We start from the raw sequence: 24,224 nt of genomic DNA, 5'->3' as shown, positions 1-24,224 counted from the left end.
TTTGACAACATACACATTTCATGCTTGTAAGGGTTCTGCAGGAGAGCTCAAACACACATGTGAACATACACGGTCTGGACATATAAATAAATAACCGTTGGGTTATAACTGCAAACCAGCGCGGACATTTTTACAAGCCGTTTAGTTATTTTCATTTGCCTGCAGTATGGCTGCAGTAATGCCTGCATCAGTGCACTTGAACTTCCACTAGATGGAGCCACACTCACTCCTTTGTCAGTTTTAAAAACGCCGTGACATTGCAGATATGAGGAGACGATGATAACAGACAGACCCTCCAGGAAGCTCCCTTTACCTAAAGGAAAGGGCTTGTCTCATTATCTGTACACATAGACCAGTGTCATTATTAGGAGCCACAGAATAACAGTAATCATAATAATCCGTATATAACAATACAGGTAGTCCATTATAAACAGGTCATCAACAGGCTATCCGGCACCTGTGTTATATTAAAAAATGAATAGTTAGTGATGTGTTAATACATCATGTCATTTTCTTTTTTCATTTAACATACAGACAAAAAGACCATTTTTTTTCTGGCCAGGTTCCACTCCTGTAACATGGTTTTCAGAGAAATGCTCCACCTTCTTTCCCCACCCGTCCCCCTCTTCTGTCCAATCTGTTCCCCAAAGAGGGGCAGGTGGAGGCAGAGGAAAGTCTCGCAGCCACGTTTCAGAGGTGGGTCCGGCCTTCGGATGTTACAGCTACTGTTATGGCACCCTGAGATGTGGGAGACCCAGGATGTTGGAGCGAAGCCCCCTCCGTTACAGCGGACCGGAGAGCTGTTTCAACAAACACGACTTCACTGTTGCGTATCCTTCGGCTGATAATGCATAGATAGACCAGTGGTAGTCACGAGGTATTCACATGCCCGCCAAACCCCCCCCTGATGACAAATCGTCACAAATCTTTCTTTTCCCACGTGTCTACTTAAAATAAGTGGTTACATTTAAATGACCAAAAGCATTCTTAGTTAGGGTCACAAAAAGGGGCAAACAACTCTACATTAGCACTGAAACCAAGTTCAGTATTTCTCTTTTTCTCTGTTGTTCACATACATATGGACATAGCTAAGCAAACACACATCTTTGATATTAATCTGAAGCGCCGCGCCTGCTTCCCTCTCTCATTATTCGCTTTGGCTGTGAAAGAGAGCAGCAGCTTATGAGGCAAACAGTTCATCCAATTTTCTTCTTATCCTATGTTTTCTTTTCCTTGTGTATGTATTAAAAAATGAATCTGGGTATATTGTTTGCACTGTATGTATATATAATCTACATACATGTATTTACATTATTTATATGGACGTTAAATATGTTTCAGAATTGTAATTTACTTTAATCCAAAGCCCTTTTTGAGAACGATGATACAGTGCAGTTTTGATAGCGATGTATTGCCTCTGATCAGATCAGATCAACCATCTTCCTGTAGTGGGACTGCCCACACACTCGTTTTCAGGAGTGACATGGCCTGCAGGTGGCTACAATGAACAAACAATCAGCTAACACTAGGAGTCGATCAGTTTCTGTTTTACAGCTACTTTCATGCATTTTTTTCAGCTTCATTCAATAGCCAATAATACATTAGTTTCAGCTTTTACATTGTACCATGGTCATAAGTAGGTAATAATCAGAGTGAGACTAGCAGATGACTCTTTATAGAGGAGAGGAGGAGGGTGGTGGATGGGAGGGGGCGGGGGGACGCAGTCTGAGGCTATGTGATTAAGACTGTGGGAAATCCTTCTACGCCTGTGAGTCAGTGTTAGCGCAGGAAGCAGAGGACGTGCTACACCTCAGACGCTGCTAATTTGGCAGGATGAAGCGGGTCTGACGGGATTGGCGACTAGTCGGTGGGCGGCTGTGACTGTTGGCATGGGAAACAAGTGCAATGTCATTAAGAAATAAAAGGTCTGCCTTTGGAATAATAAATCAACCGCTAGTCTTGAGCGTGAAGGAACGGAGCAACAGTTCATTTCACTCAAGAGTAGTGAGCGAATTACCACAGAGGAATATCAGCCGGGTCTGGCACTGTACGTTTCTGCAAACGAATGTTGATGTTTAAGGTCTTTGGCACCTTTTTACATAAATATACACACACACACAACGTACCAGGCTTTCAACTGACCCCGATGTAAAATGACCAACGTTAATATTACACGTTCAGAGCAAGTGCTCCAGAAGTGAGGTGATGCTTATAACAAGCTTCACACTCCACTTAGGATGCACACACCAAACACATTTCTTTCCTGAACCTATACATGTACCTTCGATGCCCAAATCTAAGTAATGTTTCATAGTTTTTGTTTGAATTCACAATATTATGCATTTGCTTGCGACCGTGAAGCATGTCGGTGTGTGAGGAGTAGGGAATGAGAACAAGTTGCAGAAACGTTGAGATTCAAGTGTGGTTTGCAGAAACGTACAATGCCAACGTTTTAAAATGTACAGTACAATGTCACCATTTTATTCTGCCAACGGACATTCACAAGGAACTGATGTAGCTTTTATATGTCAGGAGGGCACAGGGGTTCATTCCTGTTTGGTTAGGCCAGCTCAATAAAGAAAAACGACACTGTTGGTAACCTCTGTTACGGTTAAATAAAAGTGCTACTCACAGAATACAAATGCAACTGCAGAGCAAAAGCTTGCGTTTAAATAATAAAGCATATATAATGGCAATAATGCGCACCGTTCTGTGGCAATAATGTCTGACCCTTATAAACCATCAATGTACAAGTAAACAAATAACAGTCAAACCATTTTTAGATAAATCAGAGACAAATAGATATAAATAACATTTTCAGAAGAGGCTGCACAAATATTAAAAATTACATAATGATTGGGGGTTTTTTTTGTTGCTTGCTGTAAATTGTGAACGCGTAGAAACGGATCTTGTTCTTCACTATGACTGAGTGACCAAGGAGTCAAACATCACAGGGGAGAAAAGTGTGTGGAGAGAATCTGGGGAGCTTATCCTCTGGATTTGCACGGTTTGAATAAAACAAAAGATTTTCTCTGACCTAGAACTTGACCTGTCAGCCAGTGATCCCGCACAGCAACAACGTAAACCGTTTAAGCATTTGACAAACACAATGTTGCCTGTATCGGCAAATAAATACATCTGAATAAAAGCATTATAAATATTAGATATTTCATTAGAGTATTTTGTGCATATAGTGCCAACACCCAGGTCTTTTACATCTGTAGTTTGGGGTTAAAGTGTAAAGATATTCAATTGTTTTAGTTACCTAAAAAGTTGGCAATTGTTAAGTGGCAACCCCTTAACTTTCAGTGCATCCTGCTGCTACATGTACACCGCTATCTAACGAGCACACGGTGGCAGAACTTGTTATCATCAGAGTGCCTGTTCGTGTCTGTTCTGTCATTTTAAAGTGCACATTACCGGGCTTTTCTACAGAACAAACGTGCAGAAATGTTTAAACTCAGAAAGGTTTAAACTCAGCACTCATAGTTCATAACTTAAAAGCTATAAATCGCCATCTTCCATAAAGCAGGGTTCGTACATCTTTTTAAGAGTATAATTCAAGCACTTCTGAGGTTCCTAAAACACAAATTTCCAGACTCTTGAAGCCCATTCCAGTCTTTCCAGCTCCAGTTCGCATCTGTGGGTTATTGTGTGGATGAAACCCCAAATTAGGTCAAAAAGCAACGTTTTTTTAAAAGGAGGATAATTCTTCTTATTGGTACGATTGTTTGTCGATTCCCTGATCAATTGCTGATAAATGTTCTGGGTGAGAAAAAATTCTGAAACGGTTATATAATACAGGTTTTACAAAGAAAATATCTTAGCCTGCCTACGTGGACATTTTGGACTGTTTCCTCCGCTCCTTGATGACTCATTGTTGCATTTTGCAAACATGAAAACTTTGCCATTTCCAGCAGTGTAAATGCGTAAGTTTGACGTCATTGCTTTGAAACGTGTAACGGTCATAAAAACATGCCACATCGATAAAAGGAATTCATAAGTTAGGAGGCTTTTTGTTAACAGCTATCAGTTTAAGCATTTTCCATACTTTCAAGACGGTACGAACCCTGATAAAAGGAAATAGCGCTCACTATCTTCCTTACGATAATAAATAACTGTGACTTCGCCTATTCCCATAAGCACAAGTTTAGCTAACAGTAAAGCCACTGAATAGCACAGTTTGTAAACGTGTACTTTCTCTTTCTGATTTAAAAATGCCTGAATTTCATTGGCACTGATCCCAGGTGCAAAGGAAACACATAACACTGAACGACTGACTTTAAATGTGTGGTCCAAGCCACCCAAAGCAAGTAAACTCATTGCCAACATGCTAGCACACTCAGGAATGAACCCCCTCATCCGTCCTCATGTCCTCGTCATCTTGTGACAGTAAATCAAACACGCGTAAAGAAAAGAGGCAGCGGCAGAAAACAAGGAAACACGGACAGAGCACCAGTCCAGTAAAACTCAGTCAGTTGGACGTAGCGCAAACACCGAGTGCTTTGTGCAGCATACGTACATGTAGTATAAAAATATAGGTGGGAGGGTGTCTGGTTGTGTGTGTGTGTGATGTGCATGACTCGAGATATGGATGTGCTGCATAGGTAGCAACAGTGACATCTGAGAGGACTCGAACGTGGGATATCTTCTGGCCACAGACCGTCTTAACCAACCACATCATCTAATGCTCAAGTTAAACATCTATTATTAAGTAAAGGCTTTAAACTCAGCAGTAACTTTCACCAGAGCCTTTACATAAAGACTTTATAGTGTTCAGTACTCAGTCGTTAAATTAAGTCATTAAAATATTTCCATTTTTCTGTGTGTGTGTGTGTGTGTGTGTGTGTGTGTGTGTGTGTGTGTGTGTGTGTGTGTGTGTGTGTGTGTGTGTGTGTGTCTGTGTGTCTGTGTGTATGTTTACGGACAGAGTCAAAATGCTTGTGCATGTTACTTGACATACCTTTGCCTGCATCGCACAAAGTATCAAGATGGACGTAGATATGAACATTCTGAGTTTGAGCACATGAGGTAAACACATGCACAACATATTGTCTCACCTCGCTGCTTCAGTTCCCCCTGATTTCCCCTCCTTCCCCTTCCCTCTGCAGACACCCCCCTCCCCTCAGAGGTCCTTGAACCTTACATCCCAGTGCTCCTTGTGAGGGGGTGGGGGCTGCAGGGGGCGTCAGTCTGAGGGACAGTTGTAGCTGTTGATCCACAGCAAGTCGTCCAGCACGCCCCAGTGCAGGTAAAGGATGGAGCCTACCACCAGTACATGCATGATCTGGTGGCTGTTGCACCAGTAGTCAAAGAGGCCCGGGCGGAAGCGCTCCGGGATGCGTGTGATGTTGATGACCCCGCCCAGCACAGCCAGCGCATCCATCATGAGGAAGTGGCGTAGCGAAGTGGGGCTGCCGCCGCCAACGCCCACCCAGCGCAGCAAGAAGAAGGAGAAGCGGAACACCGCCTGCCAGGCAAAGGAGCGCAGTCGGCGAACGCTGCTCCGAGCCGTGACGGCACAGTAGATGGCGTGGCTGGACAGCAGGATGTAGACTAACAGGGCCACAGTGCGGATGAATGGGTAGCACAGCAGAGTGCTATAGACAATAGGCAGAGCCCCTGAGACAAGAAAACACACAAAGGAGAGTCAGCAGAGAGATGGCGGAGCAGCGGTGGCCCGACTCAGCAGCAATATAACGCCTGGTGCAAGCCACAGCGCACAGAGGTCAAATTGTTTGATCCTAATGTGACACGGCTCTTTCAGAGTGTGGTGAGCTGAGTCAGATCCTCAAGTGTGCGCTCATTGCCTGACTGTGGTAAATGCAGCAATCAACTCATGTGAAAGTCATGGAATTTCCTAATGAAACGAGGCCTTTCAGAAAAAAAACTTCAGAAAGAAGAAAATTTGCTGAAATGCGAGAAAAAAAGAAGTCCATATAGAGAGCACTTTATGTTTAGCAGAGGAGTCTTGACTTTGTATTAGACTCCTCTCAAGCTCAAAGCATTAGTCAATTATTTAATTTAGGCGATGGACGGACTCTGAATCCGTAATATTAAATCGAGAAATAACAAGAAAGAAAATATGATACAGTTGTAGCCCAAGACTCACCCTGCCAGAACATTCTTTACGATTACCTGCATGACTTCTAGTGACGTGCAGATTGCACTTATGTCCGCAGGCACTGCAGTTAATGCGTTAATCAGGTGGGTTCGTAAAAGTTGATACTCTGATTAACAGCAGATGGATTGCGGATTGTTGAAATAATACGAAAAATATTCTATAAAATGTGAACATATCAGAGAGAAGGGCTGCTGTCCGCTGCTGCAGCAGACAGCTTCATTTTTCATCAGGCTGGTCAGTGCATCTCTATCGAGAACATTATACCGGTAAGTTGTCTCTATACATTTAAAAGAAATGAGAGGTCCGATCTTCAGACAACACTGACAAAAGGAATATATACATTTCTTTTGTTATTATTTACGTGATTCGATACAGCATTACATCTAAACCAGCGATGGTTAATGGTTGGTTAAAAAGCGATTAATATGCAAATTAGTGGGCCAAGCAGGTGAAACAATTCATTGTTAATTTTACTTATTAGGAACAGCTGCATCATATAAATGTTGTATGCTGGTGATATCCAGTGTCATGTCCCTCTGTTAATTATTGCTTTATTATTATTATCAGAAGAATGTGTATATCAGGCTAAAATGTTTGTACATAAACAAGTAAAAAAAGATTGCATGTGTCAGTTTGGTTTTAATAGGCTAATGCAGGCAGCATAGACGGATCAGTAATCATTGTTGAACTTGAATCACTACTTACATTGGCCAATTGACTCAACAGTCAAATATTTTCTGAAAAATCAGTGCAAGCAAAACACTCCCATGGTTAATCACTGACAATCCATAAAGAAAAGTTTCCTCCCTCAAAGTAAACAGAGCAGCAATAACAGAAGGCCGGCTGACTAAGACTCCAAAATGATAAACGGTAAAGAAATCTGCTGAGCTGAAGAAGGAGAAGAAGGCGGCAGCTTACCCAGCGTGTTGATCATGCAGATTCCGCACACGTCGAGTTTGAGGAGGGTGTGGTAGACGGGCTCCCCTCCCTCGTGGTTCATGAAGAGGTGGTAGAGTACAGAGCCGAGCTGGGGCGAGAGGCAAGCCAGGAAGTGCACCACGCCCAACCACGTGACGCTGATCTGAGACCAGGGGATGTTGAGAGGCAGCAGCACCAGGAAGCAAACCAAAGGGATGCCTGGAGACATGGAAGGGCAGAGGAACAGAGGCGGCAGGTTCTTAGAGCAGGTTTTACTTTAGCTGTAATTGCATAATTTGTTTACGTATGATGTCACTTTCATGTGCTTTTATTGTTTAATATGTACTGTAACCTGGGCGTGCATGTTAATGATGGCCTTCCCTTTTTACATCAAGGTTTCAATCAATCAACGAATCAATCAGTGACGTGTAACTCTTGTCAGGGCTCACCACACAAACCTGAAACACAAGCTCTTAAAGTGAGAACGCCTTTGTTGCACTCAGTGTCATGTACTTAATAACTCTTGTTAAGTTCATTTGACAATGAAATTTGTAAAGCAACATGTTTTGAAGGATTATTTACTGTTAGAAGTTTCTCCTTGTGGGCATCCAGTGATTGACAGAAAACAAACCCGGAGGTAATGCGCACACTGGTATGAAAACCATCAGTTCAAGCGCGATAAAGTAACACAGACATTTTGACAAAATCAAATTAAGGTGTCGTGTTTATTGTGATGGATTGTCGAGCTCAGGACTTTTTGATGCCTGTGGACGTTATGTTATTTTTCAAAACTGTACAATGAGTGGAAAGGGCTTCCGACTGTGCTGAGTGTGTGCAGACACCAGCAGGAACAATGTGGAGCAGAGCAGGACCCTACATGATTGGCACAAACGTATCCGTGTCACCCTTCGAGAGAAAGACAAAGCCCCCGCTAAATTCCTTTTGTGATGCAACAAAGCGCCATATTTCAGATGGCTACATAACTCCAATGTAAGTTTCTTTATTGCGCGAGGGACAGGCGTTCACTGCTATGTGAGCAAAAATCCAGACCTTGAAATTTGATCCACATACAGTTGTTGTGATCATTTATCACTCTATGGCGCACACGTTGCACTGCCTTCCCTTTTTTTTGCTCACTCTGCCTTTCCCAATGTCAAGGCATTTGTCCCCGCCAGGTGATACTGACATTGCCTTCTACTGTAACACATCTATTTTAAGTGTGTTATCTCCGCTCCTCCCCCCACTCGTCCTGAGGCGACCGGCCGTACTCAGTCCCACTCAGGGTTGAATACAGTAGGGAGGACCTCCGCTAAAGGCATGAACACAGCATGAACGCGGCATTAAGCGCCTGAGAGCAGAGCTGCGGGCAGGAGGTTTTCAGTTTATATGCAAAACAACCAGCTCATGAAACTTTAGCTGAAATGTTGCAACACAATAAAAACCCCAACAATGTTCCATCTGAGTTACGAGCACAGCTCTGCGTCTTCTGCATTCGGAGAATTGGAGAAAAAGCTCTTTGGATTAAACATCACTACCTTATACCTCATATAGGCAATGGTGTATGTGAGGTCACATGCTCAGCTGACGTCACTGGAGCATAATAGAGACTTGAGCTGCTTCCCTGATGATCACTGCTGCAGTTTATTCTGTGACTCTTGGCAACTGGAAGCGTTTCATGACCTTCAGAAGTTGTCCGATTCTCCAGCCTGATATCAGAGTTGTAGTCCAGTTAAGTCCAGTTATTGAACCACATTGTTCTGATTCTGACAGTGAAACAAGTCATTTTGCAGCGGTTGGGTCGCTCAAAACATTTTACCCACCGTTTTACAGCTGCAACAGTAGCTGCCACAGATGCTCTATTGTAGCAACGGAGTAGGCAACAGCGGAGCACGGAGGATCCCATCCTGTCTTTAAGTCTGATCAACCTTTCAAAATACTACTTCAGGGTCCAAACTCTCCGTCGACCAAAACAAACAACAATGGCGGAACCTGTGACCTTTTACAACCCTTCTTTCTTCAGTGAGACACCTTTTCATCGATTGGACAGTGGCATCTATGGACACACCATGGGAAACACACAGCCTGACATGGCGTTAGACCCAGCCCAGGGCACTGATTGGCTCGTCTGTGTTTTTAAGCCACAGCGTCATGTCACGACGCCAGACGAATCAGTCCACTCTCTGGAGTGGGCGGATAAGACTCAAGCAACAGATTCCCAGAAGTCTGTGAAGACTCAGATGTTGCACTGTGCTCTCTCATATGGCTGCAGAATGTATTTTGATAGTGTTAAGAGGTCATGCTACTGTGTGCCGTGCTATTGTCAGTCTAATCATACCAGGCTGAAAACAAAATAACACCATGCAGTTTGCTAACAAGCCGACACATCAGTCTCACCTTCGACTGCACAGATTAACACATTACTGCAATTAATTTTGGCTATTAAAAGAATGGCATATTGTTGTGTAACCAAAACATGTGCGACCAGATGAAAAAGCCACTCCTCGCAATGTTATGTGTCATGTCCAACGTCAGCTTGTTAGCAGCGAGACATGGCTGTAGAAATACAGCCTGTTTATAATTTACAATTTGGCACACAAGTGAATGAGTTTTCATCATTTTTCAAGCAAAAACAGTGAACACATACCAAATACTCTTTAGTTACAGCTTCGCACATGAGAGAATTTGCTTTGAACAAGTTAATTACGCCACTGTTTGTTGGGTTTCAGGCGGCTGCTATATTTTATATCACATTTTAATATATCTGTTTGCAGTGCACTTTACATGGAAGTGTTTTTTATTTTTGCTGCTAATAAACACTTTGTTATTTTGTTAATAAATAATATCAAGTATATCTGTGTTAATGTGTTACCTTTTTTAACAAGACTAACTGTTTAGTAGGTATTGGCCGATATGCTCAGGCCAGGTATCGGTATCAGATTGGATCTGAAAAATGTGGATAGGTGCAACTCTACTTAATACTTTATTTTTATTTATTCTAATTATTTAAATGGCCAGGAATTGACAGATACTCGACATGACGTTTATTTAGCCATTTCTTTTATTCTCCTTTATGTATTATTTTCTGTGTTCTTTTCTGATATATGATATGATTGACTATGTAATAGCCTACACTGTATATGTGATAGGGATTGACCCATATGGATTTTTAGGACAAATGCCGATACCGTTTTTTTTCATCGGCCTTAGCCGATGACCAATACGGACTGCCGATTTTCTTGAGCCGATATTTGGAGCTGATGCTACTTTCGCTCCCTCAATTTACATCATAAAAATGACTCAATGATGATAAAAAATGTGAAGAGTCTCAACTTTAAAAAAGGAACATTTATTGAACTTAATAAAGGCGTCTCCAGCAACACGGAGCTGCCTTTGGACGCCTGTCTGTAAATAATAGCGGTGTTGTGCCGTATTCAGCACCCCTGCCGTGAAATGCACCCCCTCACATTATAGGTGATATTCTGGATCAGAAGGCTGTTGTTTCCACCTATAGGAGTAGTTTATATACAGGTAACCCATAACGGTCAGGGCATTGGTTACTTACAGTCTTTAAACTATTTTAAAGAGTTTAAAATCACAAACTTGGGTAATAGCGAACACAAAACAACACCTTTTTGTATGTTCTGTGTAAATAAACTGCAGCCATAATTACTAAATGAAATAAATGGATCTTTTGAGCAAGTTGAATGTATTTGACTCAGCGTTTCCTAAATATAATCCCAGTTTTTCTTGCAATTCATAGATTCAAAAGTGTGTGCTTTTAATGTGGTTACCTGTATATAAACTACTCCTATAGGTGGAAACAACAGTCTTCTGATCCAGAATATCACCTATATTGCGAGGGGGTGCATTTCACGGCAGGGGTGCTGAATACGGCACAACACCCGGAAAAAACTATCGGTGAACAGCCACATCGGGAGATACGATACACGTAAAAAACGCAAATATCGGCCAGCCGGTGTATAGGTCTAACACTAATGTATAATAATAAATAATAATCTGAAATACTCTTTAGTAAGAATTAAAAGCATGATATCAGTCACCATATTTGTAGTAGGTGAACCTTCCCCTCGGTCTTAAAAAGCTCATATCGGTTTGTTTGAAACTTTTTCATCATTAGGACTAATTCTTCAAATATGAACATGAATTTAGTTCAAATACACGTGGAGAAAAATGTGTGAAAAGTGTGGCTTCCTGAATACAAATCGCCCAGGCTTCTCCAGTGCAGACGCCCGGCTCTTGGCATCCTTCCGCGGGTACAGTATCTGCACAGGCAATGCGCTCAAAGTCACACCAAGCTACAGAAACCTCCCCTGCCGACTAAGCAAGCTCATGCATTATTATTATTATTATTATTATTATTATGTTTTCGTACTCACCATGAGTGTATATGTTTCCAAGTTCATTGTGCAGGTAAAACAGGCTCCTGATGCAGTCTTGCACGGAGGAGCTTGGCCGGTAGCCGGTCAGGACGTATTTGTTAAACTGCAGATGTGGAGGTGAGTTTGCCCAGTCCAGCAGCCTGGGTCCATTTAAAAATGCCATAGCAAACAGGACCGTTAAAAGGACGCCGCCGAAAAAGTAAAAAACAGACTGTACACCTATATACACATTTAATAAGATTATTGCGACTAAAACCTTATGGGATACCATTGGTGATGTTTAAGGGTTTCTATTTTGTTCTGTTAGCCTCCTAGCTTGGCAAACTCAAGTCTCTCAGCAGCGCTATCACCCGGCGACGGTGTCTATCAGCGCCGCCGCGGCTGTTCGCTCTGAACCGCCGGTACCCAGGCTGGAGACAGACACGGCCAGCCACGACGTACATGGCGCTTGGAGCTGCTCGGGACGGTCATTATTACATTATTATTATTATTAATATTTGGCATCTGGAAAAAACATAAAATGTCCGTGTGTGCGGCGGCACCACCTAACAGCCTCCAGCGGCGGTTGCGAGGAGGCGAAATGTTCCTCGTCATGTTAACGCCACTTCCTCGTTAGTTAGCATTCCCGTGCAGGCAGGGATGGTGATGATGAAGATGATGATGATGATGATGGTGGTGGTGATGAAGATGAAGATGATGATGCTGTGGGTGTCTGAGCCGCGCGTGCATCCAACAGCTCCAGAGGATGCTAGCTGGGTCCTAACGGTCAGGTCCTAACGGTCAGATTCAAACGTGAAGATCCCAACGGTCGGATTTGAAATAGAGGAGCTAACGTTAACGGGTCAAGTACGGTTAAAAAAAACAGATGAGAACCGTGATTGAGGAGCGGAGATTTGGGGGAGGGCTGCGGGCTAGCAAGCCGGGCAGTCGGCTACCGATGTCCTGTCAATGGGGATGAAGAAGCGGACGTTTCAGGGGTGACTCCTCCAAACCCACACGCGGCCCGGTCCGTGAAACGTGTGTTCAATTCCTTCAACATCTCGTTTTATCCAGTTGTTTTCCCACCATTGTTGCTGGCTGTGCTGTAACGTTATTCCATGAAATGCGGCGTCTTCCCCCGGCGGCCTTTAAGTCCCCCTGCATCGCCTTTTTTTAAGCAACCGTCAAGCTACGTAGAACAATAGCGACGGCACTTCCGCCCATTGATTTCAAAATAAAACGACATCTATAAAATCTTACTTTAAAGTGTAATGCCGGTTTAAAATTATCCCAGGGTCTTTTTCGTCAAATTCAGTCATCAAATAAGACATCAAGATAGTTTTTTTTTCGTGTAAAAACTATTAACGGAGAAATCTGGGAGAGTCGCTAACAGTGATTAGCTCGGGGCAGTACAGTGAAGGCATTCAAACGTCTTTTTTAACCACTAATACTGCTCAAAATAACAGCAAACCTCTGCAGCAGCATGAGATGAGTCCCTACACAGAAAACAAAGCACCATTGGGCTCCTTCCTTTGGGATTGACTTTGGTAATCCAATTGAATGGACTTTACTATGAGAGGAGCTGGTACAGGGGCCAGTAGGTAAGTCTTTAAAACACTCTTAATAAACTCTGGGTTCACTAACTACGTTGTTGGTGCTTTATTTCATGTGTAAGGACTCTTCTCATGCTGCTGCAGAGGTTAAGTGTTATTTTCCCCAGCCATTCATCAGACATGAAACAAAAGTGGGGGGACACACCTCCTTATGAGCGCCCATGACAGGTCATGTGATCAATCACCTTAAAGTGCAAATATGAAAATAAAAATGTAAGTTTATGTACATATATATATATATATATATAAACATACATATATAAATATACACTCCAAAATGTGTCATATCAAGATATTTAAAGTAGAGATGTTCCGATACCATTTTTTCCCTCCCCATACCGATAATGATACTTGTGCTGCGGGTATCGGCCGAAATAAATAATAAAATAAAAATAATACAGATACCGATACTAGTGTGTTAAAAGAAAAAGATCTGTTCACGCCTGCATGACTGTGATATGATTATCATTGTGGTATGGATGAACATAAATGAATACAGCAATGAAACCCATTTATTCTTACATTTATTTTTAAATAGAACAGTATAAAACAGCAGTGCAACAACAAAACTAAACTAAACAAATCTATGAATAATTATTAACAAGAACTACTAAGAATTATTAAACTGATTAATTTAAGATTAAGAAGAACTGTGCTAACGAAGCTAACCAGTTAATAGATTCCTATTTCTAATAAATTACGTGGTATCTGATCGGTGCCTGGACTTCAGTACTCACCGATACCGATACCAACATTTTCGGCAGTAAAGGAGGCGTTTCCGATACTGGTATCGAAATCGGAACAACTCTAATTTAAAGTACAAAAACTATTAAAAAGTAGTGATAATAAAAAATAAACCATGAAATATTAACATAGAAAAATAGACATAAGAAAATGTCTTGTTTAAACCTTATTCGGAAAACCTGCTGACCACTTCGCCGAAACAATAATCCAAAATATTTATATTTATTTTGAAGGCGAGCTCTGCGAACTTCCGGTTTAATTCTGTTTGCCACTCGGTGGTGAAATGCCAGCACCACTGAGCTCCTGCTGCCTTCGGAAATCTTGCATCTTCCACCTGAGCTCACATTATAAACACAAAGAACACGATTATTACCTGTAAATTAAAGGCAAATTACACCAACAAAATGTGTGTTTTTTATTATAATTACAGATTTAAAAATATAGGTCAGCCTACATGTTGAATTATCTGATTATAACAGAGAAATAAGGCTATTTATGATTAAAGAATATGAAATGATGAGAGTAGCAGATTTGAATCATGCTGCAGGTTTATGAATGAGTCACCGTCCAGCCAGTTAAAGTGCACAGCTCAAATAAATATCACACGTGCTGCACGTTAGGTGACTTCTTATTTAAAATGACCACAAAATAAACGTGTTCATTTTGCATCCACTGCACAGTAAGCATTATATGCACTTGGGTTAAGACGTTTCCGAGGAGCTCTTGAAAGCAGCAGCTCTATAATCCTCAATAATGGGAGGGATGTGTTTGTTGAGGATCTGGATGAATCACACCACCTCCACCTCACCCCTGGACCTCACGACATGCAGCCGCCTGCAGCCACGCCTCAGTGGGACTGCGACAAACAAGACCCCTCTTCACAGTCTGGACGACCCACATGTCACACATTAACCATGTAATATGTTTCATATATATCATATTTCAGTTATCTCCTCTTCTACTACTACTTGCAGTGTAGGAATCGATGCATTTATAATTTTTCTAAACAATGTTATATTTTGTTATTCTGTAATATATCACTTCACCATATACAAGTGGTTCCCAAACATTTTCTGCAGGGCCCCCTTTGTAGATAAAATGTTTTATTAACTTATTTCATAGTTGACATAAGTAAAAGCATAATAATATACAGTAGGTCCTAACATAGGGCCTTGAGGCACACCACAAGAGAAAGACTCAAAAGAAGGGAAGAGTTACAACTGTGAAGTGAAACTGATCAATTGTGCACATAAAATTCAAACCACGCCACCTTACTCTGAATATACGTGATTGAGAAGGACCAATGGGACGCAATGGTAAACTGCAGACGGGTTGAACACAGTTAAAATATTTGAATTTCCATCACAAAGTTATTTGTTTGGAGAGCAAACTCAGTCCACAGACCAAAATGTTGTAATCTACGAAAGAGAGACAACAGCTTTTACCAAAAAATCATAAAATCCCAATTTTAAGATTGGTCGTAAGTTATTATGTAGAATAAAAAATTCACACAAAAAATGTCAAACACTTCTTTAAAGTGTAAGTCAGACGAAAATAGACCCCATGGTCTTTTTCGGCATGAAAATGCATCAAATAAGCCATCGGGACAGTTTTTTTGGCTGATTAACCATGTATGGAGAAATACCAGAGAGACGTTAACAGTCCCAAAGGGCGAGCACTGAGAAGCTCGGGGTGGTGCGCTGAACGCATCCAAAACAGCATTTTTTAACCACTAATATTGCTCAAAATAGCACCAAAGCCGGTGGATTGCTTACTCCAGGTAGGGAATGAGTCCTTACCCCAAGTGAAGGAGTTCAGGTACCTCTGGATCATGTTCACGAGTGAGGGGACGATGGAGCGTGAGTTTGGCCGGAGAATCGAAACAGCAGGGCGGTGTTGCAGTCGCTCTACCGCACCGTTGTGATGAAAAGAGAGCTGAACCGGAAGGCAAAGCTCTCTGTGGTCATGAAAGCTGGGTCATGACCAGGGGCGGGGCTTGCCAACAGGCAAACCAGGCAATTGCCTGGGGCCCCGGCTTCCAGGGGGCCCCCACTTGGGCATCCTCCCCAGTGACCGGTGCCCCAAGTGCTAATGTACGGCACAGCAACGACAACAACGGGCATTTACTATGAAAAAGCGCCGTAGCAACCCCCCTTGGGGGCCCCCACGTCACTTCTGCCGTCGGCGCTGTCTGTGTCAATCAGCGCGAACCGCAGGTTTGATTGTTTGTTTAGCACCGAGCTCCGCCCACTTACACCGAGCTCCGCGCTTGCGAAAAGATGAAGAGGAGTTATCCCAGCGGGGCAGAAAAGAAAAAACAGAGGAAGGAAAGGGAGGAAAAACGAAAGTAAGACAGTGGTAAGTGCATTGTTATGTTTTTCTGACTGACTGTGTTGTGTTGTCACGGACTCCATAGCGGCTAATAAGCTAAAAACTAAGCTATGACGAATGCGTAACATGACACAGCTACATGAAGCTAGCTAGCAGGAGGAGATGTGCACCACTCTCCAGTCTCAACCAGCAGAAAACAACAGAAAGTTTAGTGAGGCAGACAGTCTAACAACAACAACAACAACAGCAACAACAACAGCCTAATACAGTGGAAACCGCTTATAGTGATCACGGATATAGTGATCAACCGCTTATATGGATCAAAAGGCTTGGGACAGAATCATTTCTATACAAATGCTGTTTAAATAATTCGTTTATAGTGATCGAGAAATCCGCTTATAGTGTTCATTTTTTTCTCATTTTATGAATGAAAACGTGCTGGACGTCTGCTTCTGCCGAGTGAGCTAACAGCTAGCTAACGAGTGAGCTAACAGCTAGCTAACGAGTGAGCTAACAGCTAGTTAATGTAAGGAGTTGACACCGGCAGCAAGCGCGCGAATCATGGCTGGAAAAGGGAAGTCATTGCCACCTGATGAGAAACGTCTCCTCAAGGCTTATGACAGATTTTTTTTTATCGTTTTGAAAAACCAGTGAACTTGGTGTTAGACAACACTGATCCATGGAAACATGTGAAGTGACTTCTTAACGCGGCGCAGCGGAGCCGCAACACAAAACAGACGTAGCTTAACTCTTCTTGATGCCGTTGTTATCTTCTATGTTGTTGTTCTATGAAACAGTGTTTCAAAGTTTATTTTAAGACTTGTTTTAAAAAAATGCACCGGCTTCACGGCAGAGCTGACGCACAGAAGAAGTTACTGTGTTTGTATTTATGTATTTATGAGTTATGTCTGCGCACTGCGCAGTAATATAACTTGCATGGTTCCTCTCAAAAGGAGCATTTGAAACGAATGTGTTTGAAACCATAATAAAATTCAGTAAATGCTGAAACGGTTCGTTTCGTGCAATTCTTATCATTGAAAAACGATACAAATGGCGTTTAGATAATATTCTGCATAAAAAATGTGAAATACTGTAATAAGAATTCGGTTATAGCGACCAACCGCTTATAGTGATCAAATTGGCTCTGGACCAACGTGATCACTATAAGCGGTTTCCACTGTAGTATGTAATACTAAAGTACACCTTCTATGATAAGCTTTGCATAATGATGAGATGAACTTAATAGTGCCAGAAAGGGAGAAATATGTGTTTGGCAGTACATATGATATGTGCACCCACCACAAGAGTACATCAAGTGCATAATACATGTTGAACTTAACAATATGTTTCCCTCTCATCTCTCCTCAGGATCATTACTGTCTTTTTTAAACCAACACATCCAGGGAAGGATGATGTTCCCCCTCCCATCCCTGATGACAACTGTAAGTTCATTATTCCACAATTGATAATGTTATGCCTTAATATTCTTCATGGCAGTAGTATTAAGCTGTAGTAGTAGAAAATGCTGTGCACATACATAATCATATGCCTGCCCTTAGAGATTCTCATATGCCCTGTTGTTGTTTTTTGAGTTTAGTTCCATCAACATCCACCTCCAGCAGCACAGTGGTTTCCCAACCTCCTGCGCAGGAACATCCAACCGATGATCAGAGATCAAGTCCAACTGCTGACACAGATGACTGTGAGTTAAATAATTTTTTTTTACTTCCATAGAGAACATATAACAATGACAATAATAATAACTGCAACAAGAATTGCTGTAATTAGCCCATGCTATTAAAGATTATTTATAACAAATATACCCTGTTGTTGTTTTTTTTTCTTTTTTGTCATCAGCTCCATCAAGACCCAAATGTGAACAGTCAATTTTATTTTTGTATTTATTTTATTGTTAACAACATTCAGATTTCTATTTTTTGTAATAAAAAAAGTTCATATTTTATATTGTGTTGGTGTCAGTTAATTTACAACAATTATTGATAGGCGTAGGGTTTTAAGAATTTCTGTTCCTCCCTGAAATTCACTTTGAGAACCCCTAATCTCTTCTAAAGTATTATTTTCAGTATACATATCAAATGTCCCAGAAATTGTGTGCAAAAAACAATTTTTTTCACTGTGGAGGGATGGGGTGGGGCCCCCACAAATTTCTTGCTTGGAGCCCCAAAGGAGCCTTGCCCCGCCACTGGTCATGACCGAAAGAACGAGGTCGCAGGTACAAGCGGCGAAATGTGTTTTCTCAAGAGTGGGGCTGGAGTCTCCCTTAGAGAGAGGGGGAGAAGTTCAGCGTCCGTGAGGAACTCGGAGTAGAGCCGCTGCTCCTTTACATCGAAAGGAGCCAGTTGAGGTGGTTCAGGATCATCTAGTAAGGATGAACCCTGGGCGCCTCCCTAGGGAGGTGTTCCAGGCACGTCCAGCTGGGAGGAGGCCTCGGGGAAGATCCAGGACCAGGTGGAGAGATTATATCTCCACACTGGCCTGGGAACGCCTCAGGACCCCCCAGTTAGAGCTGGTTAATGTGGCCCGGGAAAGGGAAGTTTGGGGTCCCCTGCTAAAGCTGCTGCCCCTGCGACCCGACCTGGAAAAAGCGGTTGAAGATGAGATGAGATAAGATGAGATGTTTCTGTTTATTATTTTGTGTCTAGGCCAGCCTCATGCTGTAGGTGGGACGCCCAAATGGTGCCTGGATGCAGAATTTGCTCCAGGGGAAGGCTTTGATATCAGTTCCAGCACCTCTTCTGTCGCAATGACGTGGCAGGTAAAGATCTTAAAGTAGGAAATAAAGGTTCTTCCTTTAGCCTAGCTACTAATTCTAAACTGGCTGATTACTCCATGTAAAAAAAAAAAACACTTCACAAGCCACAGCATGTCCTCTGAATACTACAGGTAGGAAGATGATGAAACCTTTTCTTCACAAAGCCTCCTAACAATTAAATACAAATGCAATGGACAAACCTTACTTGAATGCTCTTACCAAATGTAATACACTTTTTTCATACTGGTTTTTCTTGTCTGGTGTCCCTCTGTACACAGCTACAGCATGACGGGCACCCGGGTTGCACAAAGAATTTCGCAAAGCAGTGAAACAGCTTCTTAAAATCTACAGCCCTGAAGTAACAACTTTACAAACTGATCAATTGGCACCCATTAAGTGAAGCTAAACGAAGGCATGGTTGTCACAAAACAAAATGCAATACAATCAACAGATTCAAGCATTACTGAAAGTATAGAAAGTAATCAATGTGCTTATGCAGTATGTGTTTGAATACATGGTTATATGGGATATGGGAGGAAGTGTTGTGCAGGAGGTAGAAATGTTCGTCTGTCAGTGTCAAAGTTACAGTAAAAACTCAAGCAAAACACTGCAAGAAGGACGCTGAGAAGACGAACAGTAAGTTAGTGTTCTCCAGCCTCTTCACAAACAGGTAAAGAACATTTTTGACTTATATATTGTCAAGTTTTATTTCCATTTGCACGTCTAAATGACTTTTCTCATCGCTTCAAAGGCCAAACTGTTTACGCACTGGTCCATTTTGACATTTTGGACTGTTTTGATAGCGGAGAGAAAACATAGAAATGCAAATTTCGTTGTTTTCTTTACTTTGTCTGTTGATTTTCTCCTAAAATTCAACAAAATTCAGATTAGATTATGTCTCATTTCTACATCTCATACATTTATTACATACATACATTTTGTTATCTGTAATTTGAATACCATTTTCTCTTTTAACTTCCCCACCTTTCGGTATTCTTAAGAAATAAAATTACTTTTATATATGCTAAGATTCTCAAACTCACATGGTTATAGGTTGTTGTGTATCTTAATTTTAGCCCAATTCTATCAGACAGCTCACTGAAATCGTACCCTAGCTTATCATATACAACTATTAAATTGCTTTGTGTTTGAGATAAACTTAAGAAATCAATCATTCGAGTGTGAACAGTCTCCTCCTCTCATCGAGTACAGCCACAGCCCCCCACCACTTCAGAGAAATGACAGGTCTGTGGTCTCTGGTTCATCATTGACTGGAACGCCAGCCTTACTTTCGTATCGAGTTTGTCTTTGTCGACCACCTGCTCCTCCCTCTCAGTGCTGAGTCTGCTCAACATTGATGAAACTGTCAAACCACGTCTCTTTTTCCCCTCCTTGCTCTCATGAGACCACCGTCACCTCACCCCCTCACCACCTCCTGCCCTGCTTCTTTGACTTTTAAAATGCCAAGCACTGATATCCACGCTCACAGTCAGTTTCACGAGTGCAGCGTGAACAAGGCAAGACGGAGGTGAGTCTACTCTGATGTGCTCATAATGAATTATTCTTTCACTTTATTTGAATGCATGCAACCGCCTGGGGGTAATTTAATATTGTGTTAAGTTATTAGGCATGCTTTAAAAAGTTTGCTGCCGTATCAGTGAGTTATTCTACCGTATAGTTTAGTCACATTTGTGAGAGCAGTGGTCTTTAGGAAACAAGTCAGTTTATTTATAGAGCAAATTTTGACCAGAGCAATTGTGTAGTTGTGACAGTTGTGGAGACTGAAAGGCAGCAGTAAAAACATTGGTCTTCAGACAGGATTTAAATGAAGGGCATTGGATCGTAAAGACCTGAGAGTAATGGCGTAAATGTTGCAGTCTGAGGGGCAGTGACGGTAACAGGTTTGGTCACCTTTGGAGTTTGACTAAGAATGGAGAAGAGTAACTTATCAGAACATCCAAGAAGTCTAAAGCAGAAATAGAGCTTAAAGAAATCAGAGATATAAACTTGTGCCAGTCCACGCGGTGCTAAAAGGGCTATAAAAGAATATTAACAATCAATTTTATATTTCTTGGGACTCTATCCTCGGTAACAGTGAGGAGATGTTAAACAAACCGCAGCCAAGAAAAGGATGACTTACTCACATAAAGGAAGCGAGGATATAGGGTTCTGGGGTTCAGTGGAGAGTGGGTCGTCCTCCATTCGAGAGATAGGCGGTTTGATCCCCACTTCCCCCGGTCCAAATGTCGAAATGTCCTTGGGCAAGACACTGAACCCTGAATTGCTCCTTGTGCTGCGCATGGCTGTGTGAATGTGGTGTGAATGGTTAGATTAGATGGTATGTAGATGTCCACTGCCATCAGTGTGAATGTCTGTGTGAATGGGTGAATGTGACAAACACTGTGAAAGCGCCTTGAGTAGTGAGAAGACTAGAAAGGCACTATATAAGTACAAATCCATTTACCATATAAAAACATATTAAACAGTTGCCTGATCTCTAAAAGATGAGGTTTAATCTCTGTAACAGACCTATGCGAAAAAGCTACTAATGACAGAGACCGTCACATTTAAAGGCAGATTAAAAATAGTGACATCTGGACCTTTGCATGTTGAGGAATATCTGTCTTATTCTTATTTAGTCGTAAAAACGTTTTTTGGCCTTAAAAACTTAAAAAGCTGCTTGGCCAAATTTCCTTGTACACGAGCAAAAGTTCTGTTTACGTTCTGTGGTTCATATTCAGAGAAAGGCTGTGTGGTTTGAATTTTATCTGCACAATAGTTCAGTTTCACTTCAGATTGCTAATTCATTGCCTCCCTTTGATTCTTCCTCTTGTGGTGTACCTCAAGGTCCTATTTAAGGAACTATTTTATTATGCTTGCACTTGAGGTTGTTTTTTAGAAAACAAGATATCCCAAGGTTTTTACTTAATCAATGTGTTATGAGGAAGGAAATGCATTCAACACCATTTGTCAGACCGCAAGGATACACACGCGTTTTGGTGAGAAACTCGAAAGCTGCAGAGGGGTGTGACACAATTAAAATAATGTCATTTCTATCACAGAGTAATTTGTTTGGAGAGCAAACTTGGTCAACAGGAGCTTACTGAATATACGTGATAAACATGGACCAAAGGGACGCAATGGTAAACTGCACACGGGTTGAACACAATTAAAATATTTGAATTTCCATCACAAAGTTATTTGTTTGTAGAGCAAACTCAGTCCACAGACCAAAATGTTGTAATAATCTACGAAGGAAAGGGATAGGACAGCTTTTACCAAGTCCTTAGATACTTTAGGAAATTACAATCCTGAGATAAATAAGTACAGTCAGATCTAGAGTAGGTTTTTTTTTAATTCAATGTGTTTCAGCTTGATGTTTGGAGGAGGATGGGACCTAACTGTTGACTTGAGAAGTGTTTATTATGGATAAAATACTGACTAAGCAGTTGTGTACAAATGAAATGCTTCAATCGCTCATGTTTGTTTAATCTAAATTGTTTCTTTTTCAGCATAAACCATCCGTTTGAAACCATCGCCCAACTTTAACAGCGACATGTTTCTGTTGAATACTTGCGTCTATGCCAGCCTCATGCTTTCCCTTCCTCGGTGTACGTATCAGTCGTGCACAGACGGGACTCCCAAACAGTGCCTGGATGCAGAATTCGCTCCAGGCACCAATTTGGCCGGGGAAGGCTTTGATATCACCAAAATGGAACGTAAGGGTGCCTTTGTGCTCAACATGAATCAGTGGAAACGCAAGGACAAAACATGCACCCTGTGTAGCAACCCCTATGTGGAGAACAAAAGGCAAAAGCTCCCCTTGTCAGTGGTGGACTGGAGACCAAAGCAGTCCTGCAGCATGAAAGTGGCCAGTACGCTCCACCGCTCCAGCGAGTCTCTGGTCAGCTCCAGCGCCTCTTCCGTGGAGAACAACTGGCAGGCAAATCTGGACGTTGATGTGGGTGAAAAGAGCGCCTCGTTGATGCTAGCTGGTACTCATTCTAAACTGGCCGATTACTCCATGGACAAAACAAAGAATGACAAGTTCAGCTTCACAAGCCACAGCATGTCCTGTGAATACTACAGGTACACTTCCTCAGTTCTGAATATCAATGAAATACTGTAAATGCACTCACCGGCCACTTTATTAGGCGCACCTGGTGCTTAATAAAGTGTCAGTGTGGTCTTCTGCTGCTGTTCCCTCTCTGCTAGAAAGTCGGTGGTGTTGTGTGTTTGCAGATGCTCTCCTGCATCCTTCTGTTGTGACCAGTGGTTATTTGAGTCACTACTGCCTTTCTATCAGCTCCAACCAGTCCGGCCATTCTCCTCTGACCTCTGGCATCAACATCTGCGCCCACAGAACTGCCGCTCATACGTCATTACACCGTAACGCGTCACGCGCATTGATTGACCTGTTAGGGCAATGTGATCGGGTCCTGTCTGCTGGAGTGAAGGAGGATCTCTGTAACATGCAACACGGCCAGCTGTTCTACAAACTGGAGGTGAAATGTGCTCCGAGTCTGAGCGGAGATGCATGCAACGTGTATAAAGCCTCGCCTATGAGTCATGGTCTGAAGAAGCTGTACGTGTCCCGTCATGCACATCCTGTTCCAAAGGCCGTCCTCTTACAGATGGGTGTGTTTGTGGATGAAACGAGCTCACAGAGAAACCAGAGTCTTAAGTTTGATGGGATTTAACACCCATGTGATGCTCACACAGCAACATTATTTGCTTTATTAGGTGTATGGATGAGGTTAATTGATGCCAAGCCCTTTTTCCATAAGTGACATCCCTTATTAAATATCTGTCAGTTGAGGATTAACTCTATGCGTAGTGGCAAAGAGGCAGCAACTGTTAAATGTTCATTATATTATGTGTGTTCAGCTTTTATTTCAGTTTAATTTACATGTAAATCTGCACAGTTCACAGTGTCTGTATACATGAGCATTGGTTATGTAGGCCGGATGACTTAAATGTTTAAAACACTGTTGATTTAATATACTGTATCTGTGTATTTGTATCATTTAGTACCCATTGTTCTGTAGACACTGGTCTTTTTAGGACAGCAAAGCAGAGGATCAATGCAAATGTTACTTATTCATGCCTTATTTGTGATATACTTTAATATTTGCAGATACAAAAAGAACATGTTTCAAGATTGTATGTATTGTGCAATCACATTGTAGCATTGTATTACCTGTACAAACATTTATAACGTGTGTTTTATGGATTATAATCACATTATCATTGTTTGTTGTTGCTTGGTTGTTTATCCATAGTAAAATCATATGATCTGAACCGTTTGTAGTATGTTTCGGTTTTGTTTGAGTATTACATGT

General features: G+C 41.8%; 2 protein-coding genes and 1 long non-coding RNA gene across 3 annotated transcripts; 2 read left to right on the top strand and 1 right to left on the bottom strand.

Moving 5' to 3' along the window:
- Positions 1-5,188: 5,188 nt before the first annotated feature.
- On the bottom strand, positions 5,189-11,620 carry paqr4a (progestin and adipoQ receptor family member IVa; the record flags this gene model as incomplete). Its single annotated transcript, XM_083931675.1, has 3 exons — positions 11,440-11,620; positions 7,043-7,261; positions 5,189-5,622 (listed from the first exon to the last, which is right to left on the bottom strand). The coding sequence occupies exons 1-3, from the start codon at positions 11,603-11,605 to the stop codon at positions 5,189-5,191; spliced, it is 819 nt and encodes a 272-aa protein (XP_083787801.1). The 5' UTR covers positions 11,606-11,620.
- Positions 11,621-15,946: 4,326 nt separating this feature from the next.
- On the top strand, positions 15,947-18,072 carry LOC310960383. Its single transcript, XR_014593599.1, has 4 exons — positions 15,947-16,136; positions 17,478-17,551; positions 17,707-17,811; positions 17,967-18,072. It is a non-coding gene; the product is annotated as an uncharacterized lncRNA (long non-coding RNA).
- A 2,275-nt stretch (positions 18,073-20,347) lies between these two features.
- LOC310959826 (perforin-1-like) lies at positions 20,348-24,213 on the top strand. The gene is made up of 3 exons (XM_083931283.1): positions 20,348-20,410; positions 22,395-22,971; positions 23,156-24,213. The coding sequence occupies exons 2-3, from the start codon at positions 22,439-22,441 to the stop codon at positions 23,580-23,582; spliced, it is 960 nt and encodes a 319-aa protein (XP_083787409.1). The 5' UTR covers positions 20,348-20,410; positions 22,395-22,438; the 3' UTR covers positions 23,583-24,213.
- The last annotated feature ends 11 nt before the right edge of the window (positions 24,214-24,224 follow it).

This window comes from Echiichthys vipera (assembly GCF_963691815.1).
Source record: "Echiichthys vipera genome assembly, chromosome: 17".
Classification (NCBI taxonomy): domain Eukaryota; kingdom Metazoa; phylum Chordata; class Actinopteri; order Perciformes; family Trachinidae; genus Echiichthys; species Echiichthys vipera.
Note: the sequence above shows the minus strand (reverse complement) of the source record. Positions and strands in the feature narration are given on the sequence as shown.